The sequence below is a fragment of the Schistocerca serialis genome, chromosome 2, assembly GCF_023864345.2.
Source record: "Schistocerca serialis cubense isolate TAMUIC-IGC-003099 chromosome 2, iqSchSeri2.2, whole genome shotgun sequence".
In the NCBI taxonomy this organism is placed as follows: Eukaryota; Metazoa; Arthropoda; class Insecta; order Orthoptera; family Acrididae; genus Schistocerca; species Schistocerca serialis.
Window position 1 is genome coordinate 386,315,363 of NC_064639.1, and position 24,358 is coordinate 386,339,720.

At 37.2% G+C, this 24,358-nt stretch overlaps 1 protein-coding gene across 3 annotated transcripts in view; it reads left to right on the forward strand.

Moving 5' to 3' along the window:
• Positions 1 to 22,456, forward strand: part of LOC126457211 (solute carrier family 66 member 2) — a 61,722-nt gene extending 39,266 nt beyond the window's left edge. For all 3 annotated transcript variants that reach the window (XM_050093318.1, XM_050093317.1, XM_050093319.1), the window contains 2 exons: positions 17,163 to 17,379; positions 22,059 to 22,456. In XM_050093318.1, the coding sequence (XP_049949275.1) occupies positions 17,163 to 17,379; positions 22,059 to 22,251 (410 nt within the window). In that variant the 3' untranslated portion in view covers positions 22,252 to 22,456. The remainder of the gene's footprint in view (positions 1 to 17,162; positions 17,380 to 22,058) is intronic.
• The last annotated feature ends 1,902 nt before the right edge of the window (positions 22,457 to 24,358 follow it).

Below are 24,358 nucleotides of genomic sequence, written 5' to 3' on the forward strand. Positions count from 1 at the left end.
TGTGTATTGAGCAAGCAGTAAAGGAAACAAAGAAAAATTTGGAGTAGAAATTTAAACCCGTGTAGAAGAAATAAAAAATTAGAGTTTTGCCTACGACAATGTTATTCTATCAGAGACAGCGAAGGACTTGGAAGAGCAGTTGAACAGAATGGACAGTGTATTGAAAGGAGCATATAAGATGATCAACAACAAAAGCAAAATGAAGGTAATGGAATGTAGTTGAATTAATTCAGGTGATGCTGAGGGGATTAGATTAGGAAATGAGACACTTAAAGTAGTGGATGAGTTTTACTATTTGTGGAGCAAAATAACTGATGATGGTCAAAGTAGGGAGCATATAAAATGCAGACTGGCAATGGCAGGAAAAGTGTTTCTGAGGAAGAGAAATTTAACATCGAGTATGGATTTAAGTGTCAGAAAGTCTTTTGTGAAAGTATTTGTATGGAGTGTAGCCATGTATAGGAGTGAAACATGGACAATAAATAGTTTAGACAAGAAGAGAATAGAAGCTTTTGAAATGTGGTGCTACAAAAAAATGCTGAACATTAGGTGGGTATGTCACATAACTAATGAGAAGGTATTGAGTAGAATCGGGGAGAAGAGGAATTTGTGGCACAGCCTGACTAAAAGAAGGGATCAGTTGGTAGGACACATTTTGAGGCATCAAGGAATCACCAATTTAGTATCGGAGTGAAGCGTGGAGGGTAAAAGTCATACGGGGAGACCAAGAGATGAAGACACTAAGTAGATTCAGTAGGATGCAGGTAGCAGTAGTTACTCAGAGATGAAGAAGCTTGCACAGGATAGAGTAGCATGGAGAGCTGCATCAAACCGGTCTCTGGACTGAAGACCGCAACAATGTCTCTGGCGGGAAATAGTAACATATATGCCCTGAATTCATTAAGAGTATAGTGCATTTTACTGCATTTGCAAATCTCTGGTGGATAGACATTAAACAATGGAAACTCCAGGTAGAAAGCTCAGCAGTATATGAAAATATGTATTGCTACATACCACAAAGACAGGCACAATTAAGACACTTCCATAAAGGTTTTGCCCACAGTCTTCCTTAGCAAAAGAGAAACACATGCATCATTCATACACACAAGCAAGCACACCTTGTGCCCATGTGTCTGCCATCTCTGGCAGCTTGGACTGGAATTCTGGAACAAAAAGTTATGTAATTAACTTTTTTTCGATGTGATAAATAAAGCTTTATGGTGTGTTCATGAAACACTTGATGAGCAATATTTGTTTGGGTTGACTTCATCAATTTCCAGGACAAGGAGAAGACAGCTTTAAAAATATTAAGTGTGTATGTATGTTTAATAATCTTTTAAAGGCAACAAAATAAATGACAAACAGTTGAGTAGTTTTAAGACATAAAAATTAAACAAATGCAGTGTGGTCTTTCTTTAAGTCTGAATTCTAAAATTAAACCTGAACAATTATAATTTTTGGACAAACATGAGTGCTTCAGTGAATTCCTATCATTTGCATTAAGTGTTCATTATACTTCAGATCATTCCATATGATAACACGCAGAATTTGATGATAATTTTTGTTTCCAGTGATTTGTTGCCAGTGGCGCAATCAAAAAGTAGTTGATCTATTCCCTATTTGTGCTTATTACATTACATTTATTTCTCCCAGTCCATGCTCTGCTTATCAATCCTCTGTAGATATTTGTGCATTTTCCTACAGTCATCTAGTACTGCCATTTCAACCTTCCTTCTGACAACAGTATCATTTGTGAACAACATCACAGAACCTCCAACATTTTCACTACATCATTAATATAACTTGCTACGGTGCGTACCTGCAGTGTCGATAAAGACCTTGGTGTCTCTATGATCAACGTCTTGAACAATAGGTGTAAACCGACACCCAGGAATTGTGCAAAAGATGTGCACTACACAGATTTCCAGATTACACTACATTTTTCTTCATCGATCATCACTGAAAACACTAGGATGACAGGATTCGGTTTCTCAAGTAGCTGTTCACAGTTAAACACTCACATTCCCCTATGACACAGCATCACAATGGCAAATACAATTGCAGTGCACGTTCACTAAGGTTTATACAGGTGGACGTTCTTATGTTGGTAATGAATTACTCAGTTGTGGACACATTAAGTTGCACGATAACGGATAATAAAGCATGGAAATGTATTTAGTACATGAAGACATTAACACAGTAAACAAATCATAACTGTGAAGTACTGTCTGTTGTTTAGGCATGAACTTGAGTGTCTACTTAACACAAAACATACTAGCCTCAGTTTCTCTGGATCTCGCATAGCTGTTGCACAATTGGTAACTGGACCTCCAATGAGAATTTGGGGTGGTGGTTTAGGAAATTAAAAACAAGTTTATGAAACCATTTTATGCATTTGGTAATTACTGTAAATTATGCAAAAATTTTAATTAATGGTTTAATCAGTTAGTGAAGTATGTCACCTTGTGCATAATATCCAGGTCAAAGGTCAGAATATAACAAACACAGAGGCAAAATCTGCATTGGAAAATGTAGCTCCTCACAAACTTTAACATTAATGAACTTGTAAATTAATGAGTTTCAAAGAAATTGAAAAAGCTACGGAAAAGTCTGATTGCCAATCTCTATAATGATGGTGTTACTATGTCCATAAATACACATTAGCTCACATGAAAATTGCAATCATACTGTAGTAAAAAGTTCAGTAATTCATATCTTTTGATTAATAATGTTTTCTGTAAGTCTAGATGCACTATTGAAATTGACACATTGAAAATAATGTTTGAGTAATGAATATATGTCGTGAAGAGGTTAAGGTTTCGAAATTTTTGTGCACCTGCAAGTATATTATCTAGGAAATGTATATAAACTGAAAATTTCATAAATGAAAAAATAATTATTACTAACAGGAATACAACAAGAGCAGATGGGAGATTCCAGCTTGCTCTGTTTCAAACTGTAAACATTAACAGCCCTATAACACTATTTTTGATACTCCTGCATTTATCATTACATCTACCGAAAGTGTTCTGTTGATAATGGAGTGTTGAGTTCTATCTGTAAGGAAGTCCTGAATTCAGTTACAAATGTGATCTGATGCTTAGTGTGCTCATATGAGGGGTAAGTTTTATAAAGTTTTGATTGTGACTTTGGGGAAAAATATATCAAGCTGTGACCATGAAAGTTGGTGAAAGTGTCTGTCCTTCTTTTATATATTCACCATTCAATGTTACATACTTTTTTCAATGATGAATTACTTGGAGGAAACTGATAGTAGAAACCTGCATTTTGTCTGTTCAGGATACATTCCACCACAAAAAACATCTTGTTGCCATTCTGGAAATACCTGTCATGGAGTGGTTTACTCATCTGAGGCAAGAGAAGGAAGTCACTAGGTGCCATGTCAGGGGAATACGGGAAGTAAAGCAAAATTTGGTAGCCCAAAGAAGCAGCTTGTTGGCTGGTCCTGTACTGTATGAGCTGGGGCCGTGTTGTGGGACAAAAACATCCTGCTGGGCAGCTAGCATCCCACAGTGCTTTGCCTTGGCAGCCGCCCACAAACACGTTGAGATTTTGCTTGTATTCTCCTGTAAAGATTCTCTACTTATGAGCATAATCTGTTTGCACCACACCACAGCAGTCCCTTAGCATCACCTTATTCGATCATGGTAGGCTCTTCACCATTTTGGTGGAGATCAATGGACATTTTTTCCACTGTTTACTTTGCTCCTGTGTCTCGGGGTCACAGTGATAAACCCAGCACTCACCCATGGTAATTAGGCACTAAAAGAAGTCGCCTGGATGGGTCTGACACATGCAAAATTTCCATTGCTACCTCAGTTTAGTGAGCTTTCTGAATGGTCGCCAACAATCACAGAATCTAGTGGACAACAACCTACATCATGTTCAAAAGCATTACGTGGCAGTGAAAACCAATCTGTGAGGGATTTATTTTTATTTTTTCCATTAATGTTCCATTTGTGATACACAGGCTCTAGAACACCAAGGTCTCCACTTCTTATGTTTATTTACGTATTTTTGTGTTTATGGATTGCTGTTTATTAGTGTTACTATACTTTACTTTGCAATACGGCGGGTGAACTTCCCCGCATGGGGCCTCCCGGCCAACAATGCCATACGATCATTTCGTCATTCGTACCCCGTCTTTTTCCTTGAAAGTCCTTTATGTTCTCTTTAGGTTCTCTCGCAACTCCTTTCTGCAAAAAGAAAAGTGCTCTCTCCCAAAAACACACACACACACACACACACATACACATACACATACACACACACACACACACACACACACACACACACACACACACACACACACACAGAGAGAGAGAGAGAGAGAGAGAGAGAGAGAGAGAGAGAGAGAGAGAATTGGGGGGGGGGGGGTGTTAAATTATGCAAACCCCTTCAGTAAAAAAAAGGGGGGGAGCACTGCTGTTATAACAGTTCTTCATTGTGCTTTATTGTTTGATCTTCATGACTGCTTATCAGCAGCTCACAACTTATGGAAATGAAGTACTCATGACTTTTTTTCTAGTTTTTGCCCTTGTAAGGGGCAGCTCTTCTGATATGATATGACATAGTTCAGAATTCTGTAGTTCCTGCGGACATTATTACTGCTGAATTTTGCAGAACAAATGTTCTAAGTTCTACTGTATTACCTGCTGAGTTATCTAGCAAGTATTTGCAAAGTATGATTGCCTTTGTTGTCCACATTAGGAAACTGGGCTGTACATGAAAATGCATTGTAGTTGTTTCGAACAGCATATGTCCATTAATATTTCTTGAGTTTTGGAGGTTTGAGTTTTGAAGGTTTTGAGGTTTGAAATATCATCCAGTGGGTCCCCTTGTTTCATATGAATCAAATGTTGTCCCTGGCTGGTTATTACCAGAATTCTTCCATCATTAGTGAATGTTACATTCTTTCTGGCACACTTTAAAAATATAACAGTGAATGAAATTGCAATCATATAGAAGACATGTAAGGGGCTTTTGAGATATACCAATAAAATTTTGTAATTTTTTACATAGATCACTCAAAGGTCATATAAGACAGCACCAGTTTCATTTATGTGCTTTATCCATGAAAGTGTGTAAAGATGTCATGGTAAGAAATCTTTATGAAAGATTTAAGTTTTGAAGTAATGAAGCAGCATTAAGATTCTTTTACAGAAATGTATTTTCTTATCTCTTTCTCTTGCAAGAAGACATTTTTCAGTCCCATAGCTAATATATGTTATTTACGATTTTTAGTTATGGTGACAAAATGCCGATGGAAAGGGAAATCGTTATGAGGTAGTTCTGTCAGGCTGCTAAAACATCTGTATTCACATACGAGGGGCGTTTGAAAAGTCCGTGCAAAGTCGGAGAGATGGCACCAACGGCACGTATCGAGGTCATCTTTGGAAAGAACGCACACCAAGTTTCAGCCATATTGGTCGATTTCTTTGTGTTGTGATTAAATATTACTTTATGAAAGGCAAAACACCTCAGGACACTAAAGAGAGGCTTGATAAACATTACGGTGACACTGCAACTTTGATTAGAACAGTGTATAAGTGGTTTCAAAATTTTCGGCGTGGTCATATGGGCACAAGTGATGCTAACATTTTGGACGCCTGTGTGGAGGTTACAACTTCAGAAATCATTGATAAAATCCATGATATGGTGATGGATGACAGAACAGTTAAGGTGCGTGAGATTGCTAGTGCTGTGGGTATCACGAATGGGTACATAATATTTTGCATAAACATTTGAACATGAGAAAGCTATCTGCAAGATGGGTTCTGCGATTGCTCACGCTTGACCAAAAATGGAATCGTGTGAAGTGTAGGAAGGATTGTTTGCAGCTGTTCAGGAAGAACCCGCATGACTTTTAAGTGTCATTTTGTCACTGTGGGTGAAACGTGGATACATTACTATAATCCTGAGACCAAACAACAATCTAAACAATGGGTTACCAAGGGAGAATCTGCACCAAAAAAGGCGAAGACCATTCCTTCGGCCGGAAAGGTCATGGCGACTGTCTTTGGGGATTTGCAAGGGATAATCCTCATCGACTATCTGGAAAAGGGTAAAACTATTACAGGTGCATATTATGCATCATTATTGGATCTTTTGAAAACCGAGCTGCTAAAAAACGACGGCAATTGGACCGCAAAAAAGTCCTTTTCCTTCACGACAATTCACCACCACACACCTCAGCAGTTGTGGTCGCAAAATTAATGGAAATAGGATTCCAACTCGTTTCACATGCCCCCTGTTCTCCAGACTTGGCTCCCTCAGACTACTATTTGTTCCCCAATTTGAACAAATGGCTGGCGGGACAAAGATTTTATTCACACGAGGTGGTGATTGCAGCAACTAATAGCTATTTTGCAGACTTGGACAATTCCTATTATTTGGAAAGGATCAACAAATCAGAACAGTGTTGGATAAAGTGTATAAGTCTAAAAGGAGACTGTCAAAAAATAAAAAAGTTTTATCTCAAACACGTAAGTAGTTTATATTTTTGCACGGACTTTTCAAATGCCCCTAGTATATACTTAGCAAATAGTGCCACAGTGCTTGGTGTATAATCGTTTGGAGCAGTATTAGCCACTTTGTCTACACTTTTGCACATTGGATCAAGGGAAAGTTTACCTGTGCGTGATCTGAAGCCCTCTCATCTTACTCCCATGCTCCCTGTGCAGGGTAAGCAATGGAAGGAGCAGAGTTATTGGCACTCCTTTGTGAATAATGGCATTCTTATTTTACCCAACTGAGTTTCCTTAGAATATTACTACATTTCTTTCAAAGAGTTTCTCTGTTAGATATTTGTATGAACTATACAAACTTACGATCCTTCCACTGTGTTTTTAGATTGCTTTGATGTATGCTGTCATGTTTGCTTGGCAAGGATCCCAAACAGTGGACAAATAACCTACAGTAGGTTGTAGCACCATTGCAACTGATGGGTTGCACTTTTCCAGAACCCTCACTACATATTTGAATTTCCCATTCTCCTATCCTACTAGTAATTCCATGTGTTCTTTCCATTTCATATCCTGAGCAAAACTCAACAGAAAATGTCCGTAAGTGGTCATGTAAACCTCATTGTTTTTGTTACAGTTCATTTCCCTTCATACTGTTACCCTGAGGTATGTAAACAATAAAACAGCCTCCATATGTTTACCAGTTATAAATGAGATGCTATGAGATTCTCTCACCAATAATAAAACCTGCCTTGCAGTGCTCTAAGTAAAAACATTGTCCAAGCTTTTCTACATTTCGTTATGATCATCAAACAACATACTTTCCTACAAACAGCAACATTGTGTTGAATTGTATGGCAGTTCAGCATAACACACTGGATTGTTCTGTCATAAACTCTTCAAGCCAGTTGCATACTTGCAAAGATGGTCAATATGATTTTATCTTCGTTATCAGTTGTAAGTATGGTAGTTGTCAGATGCTCTTTGGAAAAAAAAGATGATAAAATCCACCTGTTCACTTGAACATGCTGTTTGCAAGATATTGTTTGTGAAAAAAAGCAACATGTTGCACAAAAGTGGTTTTGTTGAACTTCAGCTGATTCGTAGAGCGAAAATTTTTGAGAAGGAAGTTAAAGGTGTGAAGGCTGTTCTGTTGTATGGTTGCGAAACTTGGAAGGTGACTAACCACATCAAATACTAGTTCCAAGTTTTCATCAACCACTGTCTCCTATGTATTTTAAATGTGAGATGACCAGATATAATGACAAATGAAGATCTTTGGAGGGAGACAAATCAGAAACCAATCAATATACAAATCAAAGAAAGAAAATAGAACTGGATTGGGCATATATTGAGGAAACCAGATGGAGCTATTGAAAGGATGGCATTGGAGTGGAACCCCTAATGAGTTAGAAAACGTGGTCATCCCAAACAGATGTGGAAAAGGACGATAGAGAGAAAAGCTGCAGAGGATGGGAAAACCTGGAGTGAAGTGAAGAGACTTGTTGGAGATCGTACCAGGTGGAGGAATTTCATCATAGCCCAATGTTCCAGAGGGAATGACAGGGACTAAGCAAGCAAGTTACAGCGTTTTCCTTTAGAATAGGCTGTAGGATGCTGCAACAAATGGATGTTAATATTATCATGGATTAGATATTCACTGTTGGATAAAGCATACATACTTTTTCATGCATCTGGAGACTTTCAATAAGAATACAGAAACATTGCTGAACTTAGTTTAATAAACTCCAAAATGCATTCCTTGTATTTCAGTCTGTTATCTGTACATAACACTGAAAAAATTCTGTGATTTTTCCCCAGCTTATTAACTGTTGCTCATTACTACCATGATGTTCTTTATTTGTGGACAATTGCCAGTAGAATTAGATGGTCATTCTTTTCTTCAAACTCTGTTTTCCTACTAGTTCTGGGTAAGTAGGTTGACTCTGCGTGTTAATGAACATTGATTTATCAGCCTTGTATGAGTAGTTTGAAGTTCAGTGATAGTGTAGTTTCACATCTCAGCTGCCTTGATCTCAAACGAGGAGACAGAGAATTACATGGATGGATTTAAAAGTCTGAAATTTTAGCAGGAAATTTTGTTTAGCAGTAGGGCTAGTATCATAGTTACGGATCTATTGTTGCTTTCACAGTTGAATGGTAACACTGAAACAGATAATTGTAGTGTCATGTCTTAATTGATTGGTTTCACATGTTTAGTCAAAATGAGTAAAGACATGGGTCAGGAAGAGGGTAAAAAAAACCTTTTTATTAATGAAAACTTAATTGGAGCCCAGATGCAATGTGAGTGCACAAAACTGTTCATGATTAGATAAATAAATTTAAGCGTTGTTGTACTATAACATGTGATGGTTCTAAATTGACTCTGCAACTTAAAAAGTGTACAAATCTAGTTACAATTGTGGTACTGGTGTAAATAGGTTTTGTTATGCAACAAGTTCACTTTTTATAAAATTTTATTTTACAGGTCTGTCTTGATCACACAAACTTTTATACATCACTGTTATCGGTTTCGGCTACTGTCATCGTTAGATCATAAAATATTCTGATGTAGTATCAGTGTCAAACTAAACAGGTAGGTACATAATACATGCTGGTGATGATCAGAATGCATTTGATATTTATGCAAACAAATTTTTGGTATAAAAGTCAGTCACATTCTGATCATCACCAGCACTTACCATGTACCTCCATGTTTAGTTTGACGTTGACACTACATCAGAATATTTTATGATATGAAGATGGCTGTAGCCGAAACTGGTAATAAGGAAGTGTAAAAATTTGTGTGATCAAGACGGACCTGTAAAATAAAGTGCCAAAATATGATCACGGACTCACTTTCACACTTTTGTCTTCAATTTTATAAAATTGCCATCCATTCGATATGCACTGCAGGATAAACTATTCCTCCAGACATGCGTTACAAACTTCGGCTATTTATATCCATGATGTACTAGCATGTTTTCTAATTTCATCTGTCCACTGTCCATTAGGTCATCATCATTGCCATTGATTACCACTTATAATCCAGCAGAAAAATTATTTGATCCATCTACCATCAGTTTGCTTGGCTACATGTTCCAGTAACCCCATTTCCCATCTTCCGCTCCAGTCTGTTACCTGATTCATTTGTTTACTTTGAAGATATTAGTTTATAATTCCTTGCATTCTCATACCCTTTTTTATCATTGAAAATCACCTGTTCCTTGGCCTGAGGGAATGTTCACTGTGCAAGAGCAGTAGTGTTTCAGTACTGTTTGCTAATTTTAATTATCAGCCATTTGTATGTCTGTGCTGACATTGAAACTTTGATAAAGTAGTAGGATTCTTGTGCATTTTTAAATATAGAATTTAACAATTTGTTTTCAGTTTGTTGTCTTCAGTTATGGTGGCTGACAGAGTTTTGGGAGACTGGATGTGAGAGGCAGTGTCCTTTCATTCTCTTCTCTAAACAGAACGTAACAAACACTGTTTCCACAATATTCTGTGAGTGCTGCATATAACAGTGTTCATTGACTTTACATAGGCCCAAACAATCTCCCTTCATTCTCTTTTCTAAACAGATTGTAACACTGTTTCACATCATTCTGTGACTGCTGCATATAACGTAGCTGTTTTTTTTTTTTTTTTACCTTACTTCTATGCAGAATGCATCTAGTTTTTGATTTTATTTATTTGAACTTTGGTGACAACTCTTTTTCCTTTTGTTTAATTTGAAACAAAATCCAATTTTGTACATTGAGTGTGACATTAGTGATTGTATAACAGATCCACTAAATACAAATACTCTGCTAGCAGTTGCAGTAAACTTATTGCCTTTTTTATATCCTGGTGCCATAGGTAGACTGTTCGTCACTTGCTTTGTTAGGTACATCAAATCACAGGGAAACGAACACACATTTCTATAAGTCTGGAATAGATTGAGTTCACAAAGCGAATGAAGCCCTAACAGGTCCTGGCCATAGCAAAGTTAGTGCAGAAATACAACAGTTCCAAATCAGTAACCACTTGAGACCGAAAAACAGTCAAGTCATTTGTGCAATGCACAATACAGCTACAAAGTACAGAAAGCACTGAATCTATGCCACAAGCCCAGTGGTAAACAGTTGCCAAGGGGTCTACCATGTGACATGCATGTCTTGGCCATGGCTCCCATTAAGATTGCAGCTCACAGCCTTAGTACCTCTGATAGTCCACATCTGCAATGGACAGGGGACCTGAATCACTATTGGATACAAAACCCTTTGGGATTATATTGACTATAACAGCATTGTGGCCAATATTTTGATGACGCTGGCAAAAAGACCAGGATTAAAATCAGTGGGAAGTCCAGGATGGAATGACAGCAATATGGGAAGGGTAGGTTGCTACTTACCACTTAAAGGAGCCACTGAGTTGCAGTTGGGTGCAATGGAAAAGAGCACTAGAAACATTTTCTTGTTTGGGACAGTCCTTCAGAAGTAGAACTGTCACACAACAACTTTCACACACACATGACCGCTGTTACGGGGCCTTAAGAGGTTTAATATACATGTTTCGCATATGGGCTGTAAGACAAGTTGTTTTAGGCAGTTGTCTGCATTTAGACTGTCTTTACTGACTCTTCTACAGTTTTATGAACATGACAGCCAGTAAAAAAATATGATTATTAAACTAATTCCACCCTCTTTGGTTACTCTTGTTTCCACACCTACTTCGACACGTGAGGGGTTGCGCATAGTTTACAGTATATAAGTACTCAGCCAAATTGTGGTTCAACTGTACATTTCACTGCCAAGGTATGTTTGTGGATATAATACTTGAACAAATATAAATGTGACAAATATAAATCAGAACGAGAAGTTAGCTCCAGATCTTAAGAATTTCTTATTCATAAAATGCCTCCATTCCGTTTGTTCTACCTGTTAAATACCTATTTTACTGTGAATTATTCTTATATTCTGAAAGGGAACAAGTTTTTTGGCTCTGTGACCATTATAATAGTACGCTTACAATTGCAATCAAAATTGTATTGCTGATATTATTGCGTTAGTGCAAGAATTTAGTATGTATTTCATTCCTCATGTTCAGAAAGATTTGTTGTCAGAATAAAAAGTGCTTCACAAATATTAACTTTTATATCTTTCTTAGAAGCTGTAACCCATCAAAATTTTCTCACTGGTACATGGGGGTGTGGGTATTATTATTAATGTTGCTAGTCATGGTTGGGGAGTAGGGAGTGGGCGCTTTCAATGCTTGCATCAGTGTCCCTGTAATCTGTACCCTCCTTTTTTAACATTGCTTAGGATGCATTTTGCTTTACTTTCAATGTTTTTTATGTCTGTCATTTTTTCCTTTTGGTATTAAGGAATTTACTGTGTTCTTTAAAGCAATAGTTCAGCTCCAGAGCAAGTAATTTATCTTAGGTAGACGTAGCACATTATTCATCCCTGTTATTAACTAATTCTTTTCTCAGTTTTCATTTTATGAGCACTCTTGAATAAGATAGAAAAACTGGATAGAAAGTGCTGCAGTGTTACATTAAAAAGTAGCTGGATATCATTTGTTGGGTAATATCTCTTGTTGTTCAGGTTGTTCTTAATGCAAGGCATTTTTAAAGTATTAACTACTACTGTTTGTGTGTGTCATATTTTTGACAAATCAACTAAATAAGATTTGACTATTGTTTCTCAGTGGCAGATAATAGTAGTTGCCTTTCTTTTTGTATCAATAAAAATATTTGTATTTATTTTGGTTAAACTGATTCCCATTAAAGAAATTAATTGGTGAGTGATGGCACACATCTTTTTTGCATTGTCATTCCTTAGTATAGCAATTTATTACTTTAATTTGGGGTGTATAAGTTGTAAATGACATAGCACTTGCATGTTAGTTATATGCATTTTACAAGTATTTATTCTGTGGTTGTACTAGTTTCTATTTCTTACATTATTATTACTGCTACACTAATTGAAATTAGAACTTCACTTCAGTAGCAATTTGTGCCATAGAATAGTCATATGTATTGCAAAGTGCATATCAGGAAACATTATTATGTACATTCTTATGTTATGAGTGATGTTTGTATTTATTTCCTGTTGGGGAGTTACTAATTTTATTATAGTCATGTCACAATCAGTGCAGATATTACAACTTTGAAAAATTATTTATACAGCAAATATATTGTAAATCTTAAAGATTAATGTCAAATCACAGTGCTCTGCTGATTCCCTAGACACTGTAGAATTTGTTCATTTTACAGAGTGTTTATAAAGTTCTGGAAACACTTTAAAAAAAATTGGTACAGATAAATGGCAGAGGACAACATAAGAAATGACACAGTATGTGAAAGAGATACTCTCATTTTTGTTTACAGTATTTATAAATATTCTGTGTGTCCATCCTTCATTACATGAAACATCTAATCAGTACTACTACTCTGCCCATACTCAACCCAGCATATCAGGAGTGACAGTAAGAACAGCTGCTCCTATGTAAGTCTTTTGAGTTTTTGTGGTAGAGATGGAACATAGACACCATTTTTCATGTGATCCCACAAGAAAAGATTGCAAGGCATCAAGTTGGCAACTGTGATGGTCACTTGAGTAGCGCCAAGTCAGTGGCTGCAACATGGCCTGTCCAGCAGTGTGGCCATGTCTCATTCAGGTAGTATCGTACACATTTGTGGGAATGTGGAAGTATGCCATCTTATTGCAAGATGAAATCCTTTCTGTCAGTTTAAAGTTCTGGCATGAGCCATAGTTACAGTGTCAAGATAGACAATACCATTAATAATTTTCTCAACGAAGAAGAAAGGTCCTAGACTGTTTTGTTGGAAATGGCACAAAATGTGTTAACTTTCTCAAAATCCTGAACATGTTCAACATACAATTGTATGTGGATTTTGTGTCACATTCACTACCGACTGGCAGAAGGCAAATTGTAGCAGATAAAATTGCCTCTGCCTCATTCTCATTCATTTTCACCAATTATGGTCTGTGGCAACCCTGTCACCGGTTTTGTATGCAGTAGCATGTGAACAGTTTTGACACTCACTTGAAGAAACTTAACCTTCTTAGAAAAAAAAAAAAAAAGCTGTGTGCTTGTGTATGTGGAGACACAGTTGAAGTCTCAACAAACACCCATAGGTGAAATGATCAGAAGTGTTCCTTATCAGTGTAAGCATTGAAATTGATAAACAGAGCAGTGGAGTTCCAACAACAAAATAGGACTCTGTAGCATTGAAAATTTGAAAATAATTGCCTTGAAATTTTAGGTTACACTGGCCTGAAGCACTGTACCAGTTCCAAACCTGGTGGAAATTCTTTGTGGTGCAGTGTATGAATCAGATGCAATCTGTGTTCAGGTGACATTACTCTGCCAACAGGACAACAAATCTTTCTACATCACTAAAGAATGAAAAGCCACTCAGGACAAAAGTGAAGTAGCAACATCCTAACCTAACCTAACCTGACATGGTAGACTAGAAAGTATTAACATAGGTTTACGTAACAGATTTTATTTTCAGATAGTTTTTATGTAATTGTTTGTATATGAGCACCAAAGCTTTATACTTTACTCTGATAGGTCTCAAGGAAAGGACATTGTTGAATGTTAATGAAATTACTCTCTTTATGTGTATAGAATTTGCCTTTCAGAAGACTGTATGAACTGCCCTTTAAGATCGTGTTATATGACAAACCTGAACGATTGAATAATAATATAGACTACATCACATCAGTATTCTTAGTGGCAAACTGGCCAGTAGGCATACGGTATCTTTTAAGACTCTGTGTGCCTATTTTCCTAATTTGAAGCCAGATATATTTCGCTAATGCAGTCTTTACTGTTATCAGTCAGCTGTTTTGATATGAAACATGGACATCATGCAAAGTTCTGTGATGCAAAAACTTCTGAAGCAGCAGGAGATTTTTTTATGTGTTGTGATTTCCTAAGTGCCATTCATGCTGTTGAACAGAAATGTGCAGGACATTCACTTCACTCACTACAGTGCTCATAGAAGGAACACCAGGAGCATTGGAAACCCAGAGAAATACACAAGCTGACAAGGCTGTAAGGAATGAGTGCAGTTCATTTATTACCATATCGTGGACGAGAGAGGCAAAAGGCAAAATGTGTATTCAGGAATAGATTGTTGAGGATACTAAATAGTAAATGGTAGGAGGTTAGCACATTGTGTTGGCTCCAGTCTTTCAGATGGAAAGGAATATCCTTAAGGGGGTGGACCAAGGTCACACTGGATTTTGGCACAGATATTCATGATTTTTTTAACAAAATAACAAATTACAAAATTGATCTCGAACCTTTATACTGCACCCTCAAGATTGTATTGTGTGTGCGGTTGTTTTTTATGTAAACTTGCACCCAGAGGACACTACACAACATTGAAGAAGGCCTTTGCGGAGTATGAGGGTGGTTGATGGGAGCTCTGAATGCTACAATTTTCAACCGAGAACAAAATTTCAAAAGGTGCTTTGAAACTGATGATATTGTCCAACATAGTACACAGGAGTGTTTAAAAAATGATTTTTAACAAAATGGCAGCACTCTGAAATAAGTCAATGTTTTTGACAGAAAAGTCGTGTAATAAACATGCACCAAAAGTCTAAATTAAAATATATCACAAAATTCTATGAACTGCAGTAAAACAAGGCCAACTCACTAGTTGCAAAAAGATGTAACGTCATTGCTTGTATATTTTATGAGTTATAGCTCCTCCCAGCTTGAAAAATGTTTAGGGGGAAAAAGCAGGCATTAAAAATTACAACTTCTGTTTTTTAATATTGAAATTGAATAAACCTTTAATCAGCGATGGCTGCACTGTACAATTGCCCAACCCCACCAATGTCAAGACTCTCATTTTGATGAAATGGACCCTCTCTTATAGAATTAAGGGATGTTTTTTATTTATTTATTTTTCCAGGTTATTGAAATTGCTTGAGGGTTCTACTATGCCTTTGTTTAGTGTACTTACCATCTTTAGAAGTCAGTTTAGTTTTAGCATATTATTCGTTCTTTTGACAGTTTCTAAACTTTTCATTTGAAAATTGGTGCTATTGACCATATCATTCTGTACTTAATTTAACAACAGCAGCAGGTACACTGATCAAGCCAAAACGTTAAGACCATTGCCCACCGCATCATTGGATGCCACCTGATGGTGTTGCAGGCAAGTGATGCAGTGAGAAAAGTATGTAAGTGAACCTGACATTAACAGGGGATCACCCTGGCAATGATATGGGCTACAGATGGGGAAATCCGTTGCTTATCTCAACTTTGACTAAGGGCAGATTATTATTACACATAGCCTGTGAACGACTATCTCACAAATGGCAAAGCTGGTCGGTTGCTCATGTGTTACTGTCTTGAGCATCTACAGAAAGAGGTGAAGGACAATGAAACTACCGCTAGATGCTAAATGATTGGATGTCCATAACTTCGGAGGCTTGTTTGCTCTGTAAAGTAGGACAGATGGTGATCTGTGGCATCTCTGCTGAAAGAGCACAATGATGGTGCATGCCCAAGTGTTTTGGAGCTCAGCATTCATAGTACATTGCTGAACTTAGATAATTAGAAAAGTGCCGGCTCTTCGGGTGAATCACACTTTTGCTACATTAGGTTGATGGTAATTTCCACAAACGCTGTCAAGGTGAATGCTGGCATGAAACGTGCAGCACGCCACAGTTGCGGGCTGGTGGGAGCGGTATTTTGCTGTGGAGACATTCTCCTGTGCTTGAGGACCTGTGGTAGTAATTGAAGTTGACATCTGCAAATCACCTGCCTCTCTTCATGTGTGATGTCTTCCCCGATGGTAATGTCACCTTTCAGCAGTATAATAGTCCTTGTCATGGAGGCAGAACTGTGCCACAGTGGTTTGAGGAACATTAAAGTGAACTCGCATTGATGTCGCAGCGATCAAAAACACCTAATGTAGAGCCCATGGAACCCATATGGGTCACTATTGGGTGCCATCACCACATGCACAAATCGGTGGCCACGTACTTCCGTGAATTACATGACCTGTGCATAGACATCTAATGCCACATACTTCCACAAACCTGCCAAGAAACTGTTCAATACCTGATATGTAGATTCAGTGATGTATTTCATTCCAAAGATGGACAAACAACCTATTAAGCAGGTGTTCTTAATTTTTTGTGTCATCAGTGTATATTTCTGTTGCTAATATTTACAGCCATTCCTTCTCAGCTTTTGGATCAATGATTTTTATCTTTTAGAAACAGCAAGTAATATTTTCAAGATAAACAGCAGTAGATATATTTGTTGGGAGTTAAATATAGCTTGTCACAATTTATTTTTTTCAAGTAAAACAAATATGTTAAGTTTGGACTAGACATTATACTCTCCATCTGTGTCATTGAAAAACTTTTGCTGCTTCAGAGCTCAGTACGATTAAATGCAAGAGCATGTGCATTTTCTCTATGTACTAACATTCATACAAAAATTGGCATTATGTTGTATCAGAGTTGATTCGCATAATACGGCTTACGCCCCCCCCCCCCCTCCCATCTTATATCTGTCATCATTTTCTGCAAGTTATTTGGTACATTTTGCCTACAAGTGTAATATGATTTCTGTTCTGTTTAGGTATTGTGGCTTGATGAAATTACAAGATTATCCATACTTCTTTTTCAGACTTTGATTTACAATACTTCTGGGCTTGGACAGACTTCATTTCGTATATAGATTTTCTCATAGTTTTTCACATAGCCTGTGGCATAGTTATGTACCTTTTTATTGACGTGCCATTATTTGTGGAATTGGTTGGATTCCTAGCAGTACTTTTTGAAGCAATGCTTGGTGTCCCACAATTAAAAAAAAATTACCAGAACAAGTCTACACTGGGCATGAGGTGAGTAAACTAAATGTATCACTAGATGCATCTTCTCTAGTTGAGCATAATCTTGAAACGCAAAACGATGATGTAAGCTTACGTTTATGTAATGCAAGTGATGAAAATGATATCCTGCTATGGCAAGAGCAGCCTGACACTTTATTATGACCACATTGTCAACGGCTCACCAAATTTCCACTGCTGAAACTCTTGTAATCATATGTTGAATATTGTCTCCCATGTTTGCGTGCATGTTGGCTTTTAACACTTCCAAAGATGAATATCACTTTGATTTAGATCTGAGGAGAGGAGACCAGTCAGCTATCGGATCATCAAAACACCTTGTGATAGTGTCACGGACACATTCGAGGAGTGTGTTTTTGCCTTATACTGCATGAAATAACTACAGGTACTCTTCATTTGGTGTTACTTCGCCGATCGCAGGTTGCAGTATATTGTTCATATTCCCATAGGAAGCAACAGTTAGATGGAAGAATATTTATCCAATAATCCTTATAATAATGAGTTGTGCACCACACTCCTGTTTAGACATCAAACAGAAACTCATAACTGATGATTTTCAGAACGCCATTGTTGATTGTTCTGTAAGTTCACATACCTTGAAAAATGCAGCCTTTTTTCTTTTGAAAAACAGAGCATTTTAGGGTCATGCACATAATTGCAATAACCATTTGCAATGTTGACATTAAATATCATCTGAATTGGTCAGTCGATGCACTGACATTATTTTCAAAGGTCTCGGTTGGAGTTTGTGCACAGCTTTGTGGGTAGATGTGTGGTCACACAGGTCTGAAGTGCTGAATGTTGGACTTCTTGCCAAGGCTCTCCCCAACTCATGTAGTTTATTCTTGGTTGGAGCACTTTATTTGCTAGACATTTTTCTTTCGCAGAATATGGATTCAGTCACATGAAATTAATTTACTAGTCTATGTATCATCCAGTCATCACCGAGCGAGGTGGCGCAGTGGTTCAACACTGGACTCGCATTCGGGAGGACGACGGTTCAATCCCGCGTCCGCCCATCCTGATTTAGGTTTTCCTTGATTTCCCTAAATCACTCCAGGCAAATGCCGGGATGGTTCCTCTGAAAGGGCACGGCCGACTTCCTTCCCTAATCCGATGAGACCGATGACCACGCTGTCTGGTCTCCTTCCCCAAACAACCAACCAACCAACCAACAACCAACCAACCATCCAGTCATTCAGAACACATACAGTGACAAATTCTTTATGAAGGCAAGCTGACATTCTTCTTGCAGCTCAGTTCATGAGCATTCAACATAAGAAACAGGTAATACCTTAATGATCAGAAACTATACACAACAATAAAGGAAAAACAGTAGACTCATTATCACAAATTAAACAAGGCACGTAGACTCATCATCACACATTAAACAGGGCATGATACACACTTTTAACCGATATGTCCAACAGAGGGCTGGAGCATCATGAAACCTGTCGGCTGGTGTATTGGTTCCGGCACAGTGCCCGAAGGTCTAGCTCGATGGCCATTGTGCCAAGAGTCATAATAAATAAATAACGGTAGCACTTTCATTGTGAGTGAGTTTTAAGAAATAAGGTGTGTTGATAAGTTCTGTCTGATATCTACTTGTATCTCTGTGTAGATTTATGGTAGTGGTTTACAGGATACCAGGTGTTGTGTATGCGAGAGGGAATGTTAAATCAGTCACTCAAAATATATTGCAAGTACCATGACATAGACCCCACAAAATGATATGAAACTTCTCTTTTTGCCAGAATAGTGACATTTTCCTTGGAGCTGTGCTGTAGTCTTGGTGCTGAAGTCCCGTCGTCATAAATATATTTTAAAAGATTTAATGGTTGTTGCTATTTGTGCTGTAAATACTTAGGAATGTGAATTGATTACATCTTACTGTAAGAATGTAAATTTGTGTTTAATATGGGAATTAATTTCGTTAACCCTTAACTACTATCGACTGTCTATGAATTTTTGTGTCAAGATATTTCTCACATCCATGCAAAGCCAAATGGACTCTTCCGTGTACTTTCCTATTGGCTGACAAGCTACACGTGCCAGCATTCTTGCATTGTTGCTACTCTTTGTTTCGTAATTATTAGCCTTGAGAGGTCGCACAGACGTACCATAGTGATTGCACGCTGCGTTTTTGATGCATGCTACTGTTTCTCCGTGGTGGGGAAAGCTGGACCTTCTGTGCAATGCCTATAATGTGAAACAGATGTGGATGTGACAGCTGATGACGATGGAGCTTACTTCTTCGGTAAGAATAGATGTTTTCGATGGAAAAAAAAGCAGCCACCAGCTAATGTAAGAACAAAGCAACACAAAATTGTCTTGCAGCTTCCTGGACTGCACAGATGGTGAAAAGTCTTGGAGAAAATCCTGCTGTTTTAGAGGTATGGAAACTGTTCTTTACACCAGACATTCTAGATGAAATCATTCAATGGACAAATCTGAAAGTGTCTAAGCTTAGAGCACAGTTCGCTAACAATTGCTTACCCTATCTACAAGATGTTGATGTCATTGAATTGAACGCTCTAATGGATCTATTAGTGTATTCACCCATTTTCAAATTGGGGAATGAGTCTGTTTTCAGCATGTTTGCAACCGATGGAACAGGCAGAGATGTTTTCGGATGTGCTGTTACCAAAGAAAGATTTCTGTTTTCATTGTCTGCAATACGATTTGACAATCCAGATGATCGGGTGGAAAGAAAGAAAATAGACAAATCAGCAGCAATTTCACAAATCTTTCTGCATTTCATCGAAAACAGTCAACTTTGCTACTCTGTAGGGTGTGTGTGTTGATGAAATGCTTGTTCCTTGCCGTGGAAGGTGGGGTTTAGAATGTCATGCCAAACAAACCAGCAAAGTATGGCCTGAAAGTTCAGTGTTTGACTGACGCTCTTACAAATTACTTGTACAATGCATACATTTATTCTGGAAAAGGCAGCGAGGGTCACACCCTTCCCAGCCATGAGAAAGATAACAGTGTTCCCGCTGAAAAAGAACAAATAGGAGATACCACAGAACATCTTATCTAATAAGAAATGTGGTGTGCCCGGTTTTACAGAAGACATGACTCTGGTTTCCTTCATGCCCAAGAAGTCCAAAGCTGCAATACTGATCTCTTCTATGCACCATTCAGTAAACAATGATCCTGAATAAGGAAAACCTGAGATCATCCTATTTTGTAATACAATAAATGGTGGTGTGGGCTGTCTCGACCAAAGGTGTGCAGCGTATTTGTCAAGTCACCGGGCAGGAAGATGGCCTTTGGCCATTTTCTTCACATTAGCGGATGTTGCTTGCGGTGTAAATGGTAATGTGGTACATCAAGCTTATCCAAAGGCAGAAGTAATGACGAGATTGAGCTTCATGAAGACTCTAGCAAGAGACCTAGTTGAACCTCATATGAATCGTAGAATTTCTATTGGGCACTTGCCACAAGAGTTGAGTGACACCATCAGAAGAATATTTCACTTAAAAGATGAGCCCCAGATAACGAAAGAAGACTTCGAAAATCGAAAAACATGTGCCTTTTGCCCTCGTCGTCTGAAGAGGAAAACAAGATACGCTTGTCACCAGTGTGGTGTTCCGATTTGTTTGGAGTGTTCCAAGAAGGTCTGTGTTAAGTATTTGCAGGTGGAAATTGACCAAAGTATGATTCAGTGGCACATGAGAACACACATTTAGTTTTACTTGTAATTTTAGAAGCAAAATTTGGCAAAGTTTCTCCATTCGGAGACTTATGGACTGAAATATTCGCTCTACATTGCAAAGGTGAGTCGTAAACTGAAAGCTGACTTCGCACACAATTTATCGTAAGTCAAGTTGGATTTTTCCACCTAGTTATATTACCAATTCGTAATATAATCCCTCTGATGATGATCTGTGTGTGAGTGGAGGGCTAACTATTTGCTCTTATTTTCGTAACTCATAAAATAAAAATATACTCCAAATTTTGCCTTCTTCTAATTGTCAAAGTGTTTAAAATACTGCATTGTTTTAAAAAATCAAATTTCTAGAAAGTCCACATCTAAGAAGTGTAATGAATGGTAGGAAGTCAAGAAACTATATATATACAGCAAAATTCTGTTTTGATGTATAAAATAAAAAAATGCAGTCTGAGAGACCCCTCCATAGCAATTGTGTTCCTGTGAACTACCATAGTAGTTAAGGGTTAAGTCGCATTTTTGAATGGTGCATGCTCTTTTCATGATATAAAGCTCTTGTAAGTGGTGGTGTGTACCCCGAAGTACAAATGCAAGTGCAGTTTGTATGCTTGTCATTTGGTGAGAGCTGTTTCAACTGGAAATGAAAGTGAAAAGGTTTGAAGCTCATCTCTTAAAATTGTATAGAATACCACACATTACCTAACCCAACATGCAAGCAAAAGTGAATATGTTTGAAACTTTCAGCAACCTCTGAAGCAGAACATTATTATTATTATTATTTTATTATTATTATTGTTGTTGGTAAAATAGATAAGGTAAACTAGACAATCATCTTTAGTGATCATTTCACAGCAATGTCCTTTCATCTATGACATAGCCTCTCCTGCTGTGCGTTGGTATTGTAAAAATGTTCACATTTGTTTGGGTCTGGCTTATGTAAGTGTATAAAATACGAATAAGCTCCTAAGTTATTATTTTTTTGGTTTTGTTTCGTTTTCAGCGTGCAAATGGTTCTAATGTGGACAACAGGAGATATCTTCAAAACAATATATTTTTTGGTAAGGCAAGCTCCTCCACAATTCTGGATTTGTGGAGTTTTACAGATTCTCATCGACATTGGTATATTGACACAGGTTTATTGGTACCGCAATAGCTCTGGTGTTAGAGCTAAAAAGCAGGATATGCCAGACTAATAAAATAGCATTTATGTGATCAACTGTGTTGTGATTTTGCATTACTGATGTAAATACAGAATGTTTTGTAGTTTGTGCATTTAATTGTTGGTCTTTTATGAAAAAAATATTGTTTCAGTATTTTGTATTAATGAGAACTGTAACAACTATTATATAGTGATTGTGTGTGTGTGTGTGTGTGTGTGTGTGTGTGTGTGTGTGTGTGGACAGCATAAAATTAACTAGTGGTTTTAATATTATAAATGCAGATTCAAAGTAATTAGAAAGTATAAAAATCTGTACTTAAACTGAAGTAATTTTCGACTTAAGACTAATCATATCTAAATTGAGTTATAATGCTAAAATAATCTCTTTATGATATACTTTAAATCTAATGAATGAGAATATTTTAGTATTCAGGTAGATGTTTATTCTGGGTGTGGGGGGGAAGCTCGCATGCGAGTGTGCATATCTTTATCTACAGATTAACTAGCATTGTTGAGTAATACTAAGTACCCTCAACAAGAAGCATTTTGTATGTGTGTGATGGAAAATATTTGTGGTTCATGACAACTATTTATAAATAGCCTCAATGATTAGTGGTTTTAGTAGGTGGTAATTATTACCACTAGGTTCTGTTTGTTCAGTATAAAACAAGTATTAATAGTGCTAGGAATAGGGAATAAAGTATGACGTTAATTTAAGAAATTGAAAAGTGAAGTGAAATGTAGTTGTGCATTAGAACATCTCTAATATATCATTTACATGTGAGTTTTGTAGTATTCAGTTAATATTGCCTTGTCACTCAGCTCTCTAATCCATTATTGGTAGCTGTGCAAATAACACGAAACATCTTATATGTCATTCTTAAATCTACCCATTTTTGATTGTGCGTAACTACAGGCATCGATCATTACCGATTGTTTTAAACTTCATTGATGATCTGCAGTAAATGTGGAGGGAGGGGTTTCTTCCCCCTCTCCTGAGATGTGATACAAAAAGAACCACCTCTCATATGTGACCAGTGACTTGCAGCTTTCTCTAAAAGTGGATATAGACTTGCAAAATTAACTTCTTATATTGACTTCTCTAGCTTGCGTTCCGAAATATGTGGTATAAGAACTTTATTTTGATTAACCTGACTAAAGTTCTTTGTTAAAAACTTAATTGTAGATCCCAGAGTTGCTGTTGGTAGCTTTCAGAGAAGCTAGTGACATTTAAGTGAGTGTGTTGGCCTTGAAGTATTAAAAATCTTAGGCTTGAATTTTATGTAACAATTAAGAGTATATGTGCCTAACACAACATACTAGAGTTTATCCCTATTTGATGCATATTATACTCCAATTCCAGGATTAGTGTACAGTTCAATAACAATTAACGATCCTGCACATCTGTTTGTAGTCATTACAACAGTGAGCATAATTGAAATATTTGTAAACAAATAGGTTAAGGAAATGGCTGCCAGTAACTTCGAAGGCAGAGATATTTGTTTTGTAAATAATGTTTGTACCCTCTTTTATCATTCCCACTGTGTGTTGTGGGCATACCAATAAATTTTAAATGTTTGTACATATCACTAGTATTTTAAGAAAATTAATTGTTAGGGAAGATACAGAGCCCCTGATACATTTGTCAGTACAACTTTAAATGTCTTATAATTTTATACTTAAGGGACTGTGTAAAGAATGTTAGTAATGTAAATTGATATGTGTGAAATAAGTTGATCCATACTGCAGAGTTTATTGTAATATAATATTCCATGTTGTTTCTTGAGAATAATCATAAACTCATTCATATAAATTTAAAGAAATAGCCTAAAATAGTATCTACAGCTTCTGTTACAATTTAGTTTTTAAGGTTTCGTGTAAATGCAAATATTTTTGAATAAAATTCTTTTGGCCGACAAACTGATATGTTTGTTTACTGAGCACCTCATAAGTATGTTTAATATTACAAAATTGATGTCAGTTGCTAAAGATCTGAATGTGTGTGTGTGTGTGTGTGTGTGTGTGTGTGTGTGTGTGTTGGGGGGGGGGGGGTATTCTTGACTTGTATTGCCATACTTTTTACCTGGTGTACCCCACACACTAGTTGAAGGTAAGAAACCAGTCTGGCATTTGTTGAAACA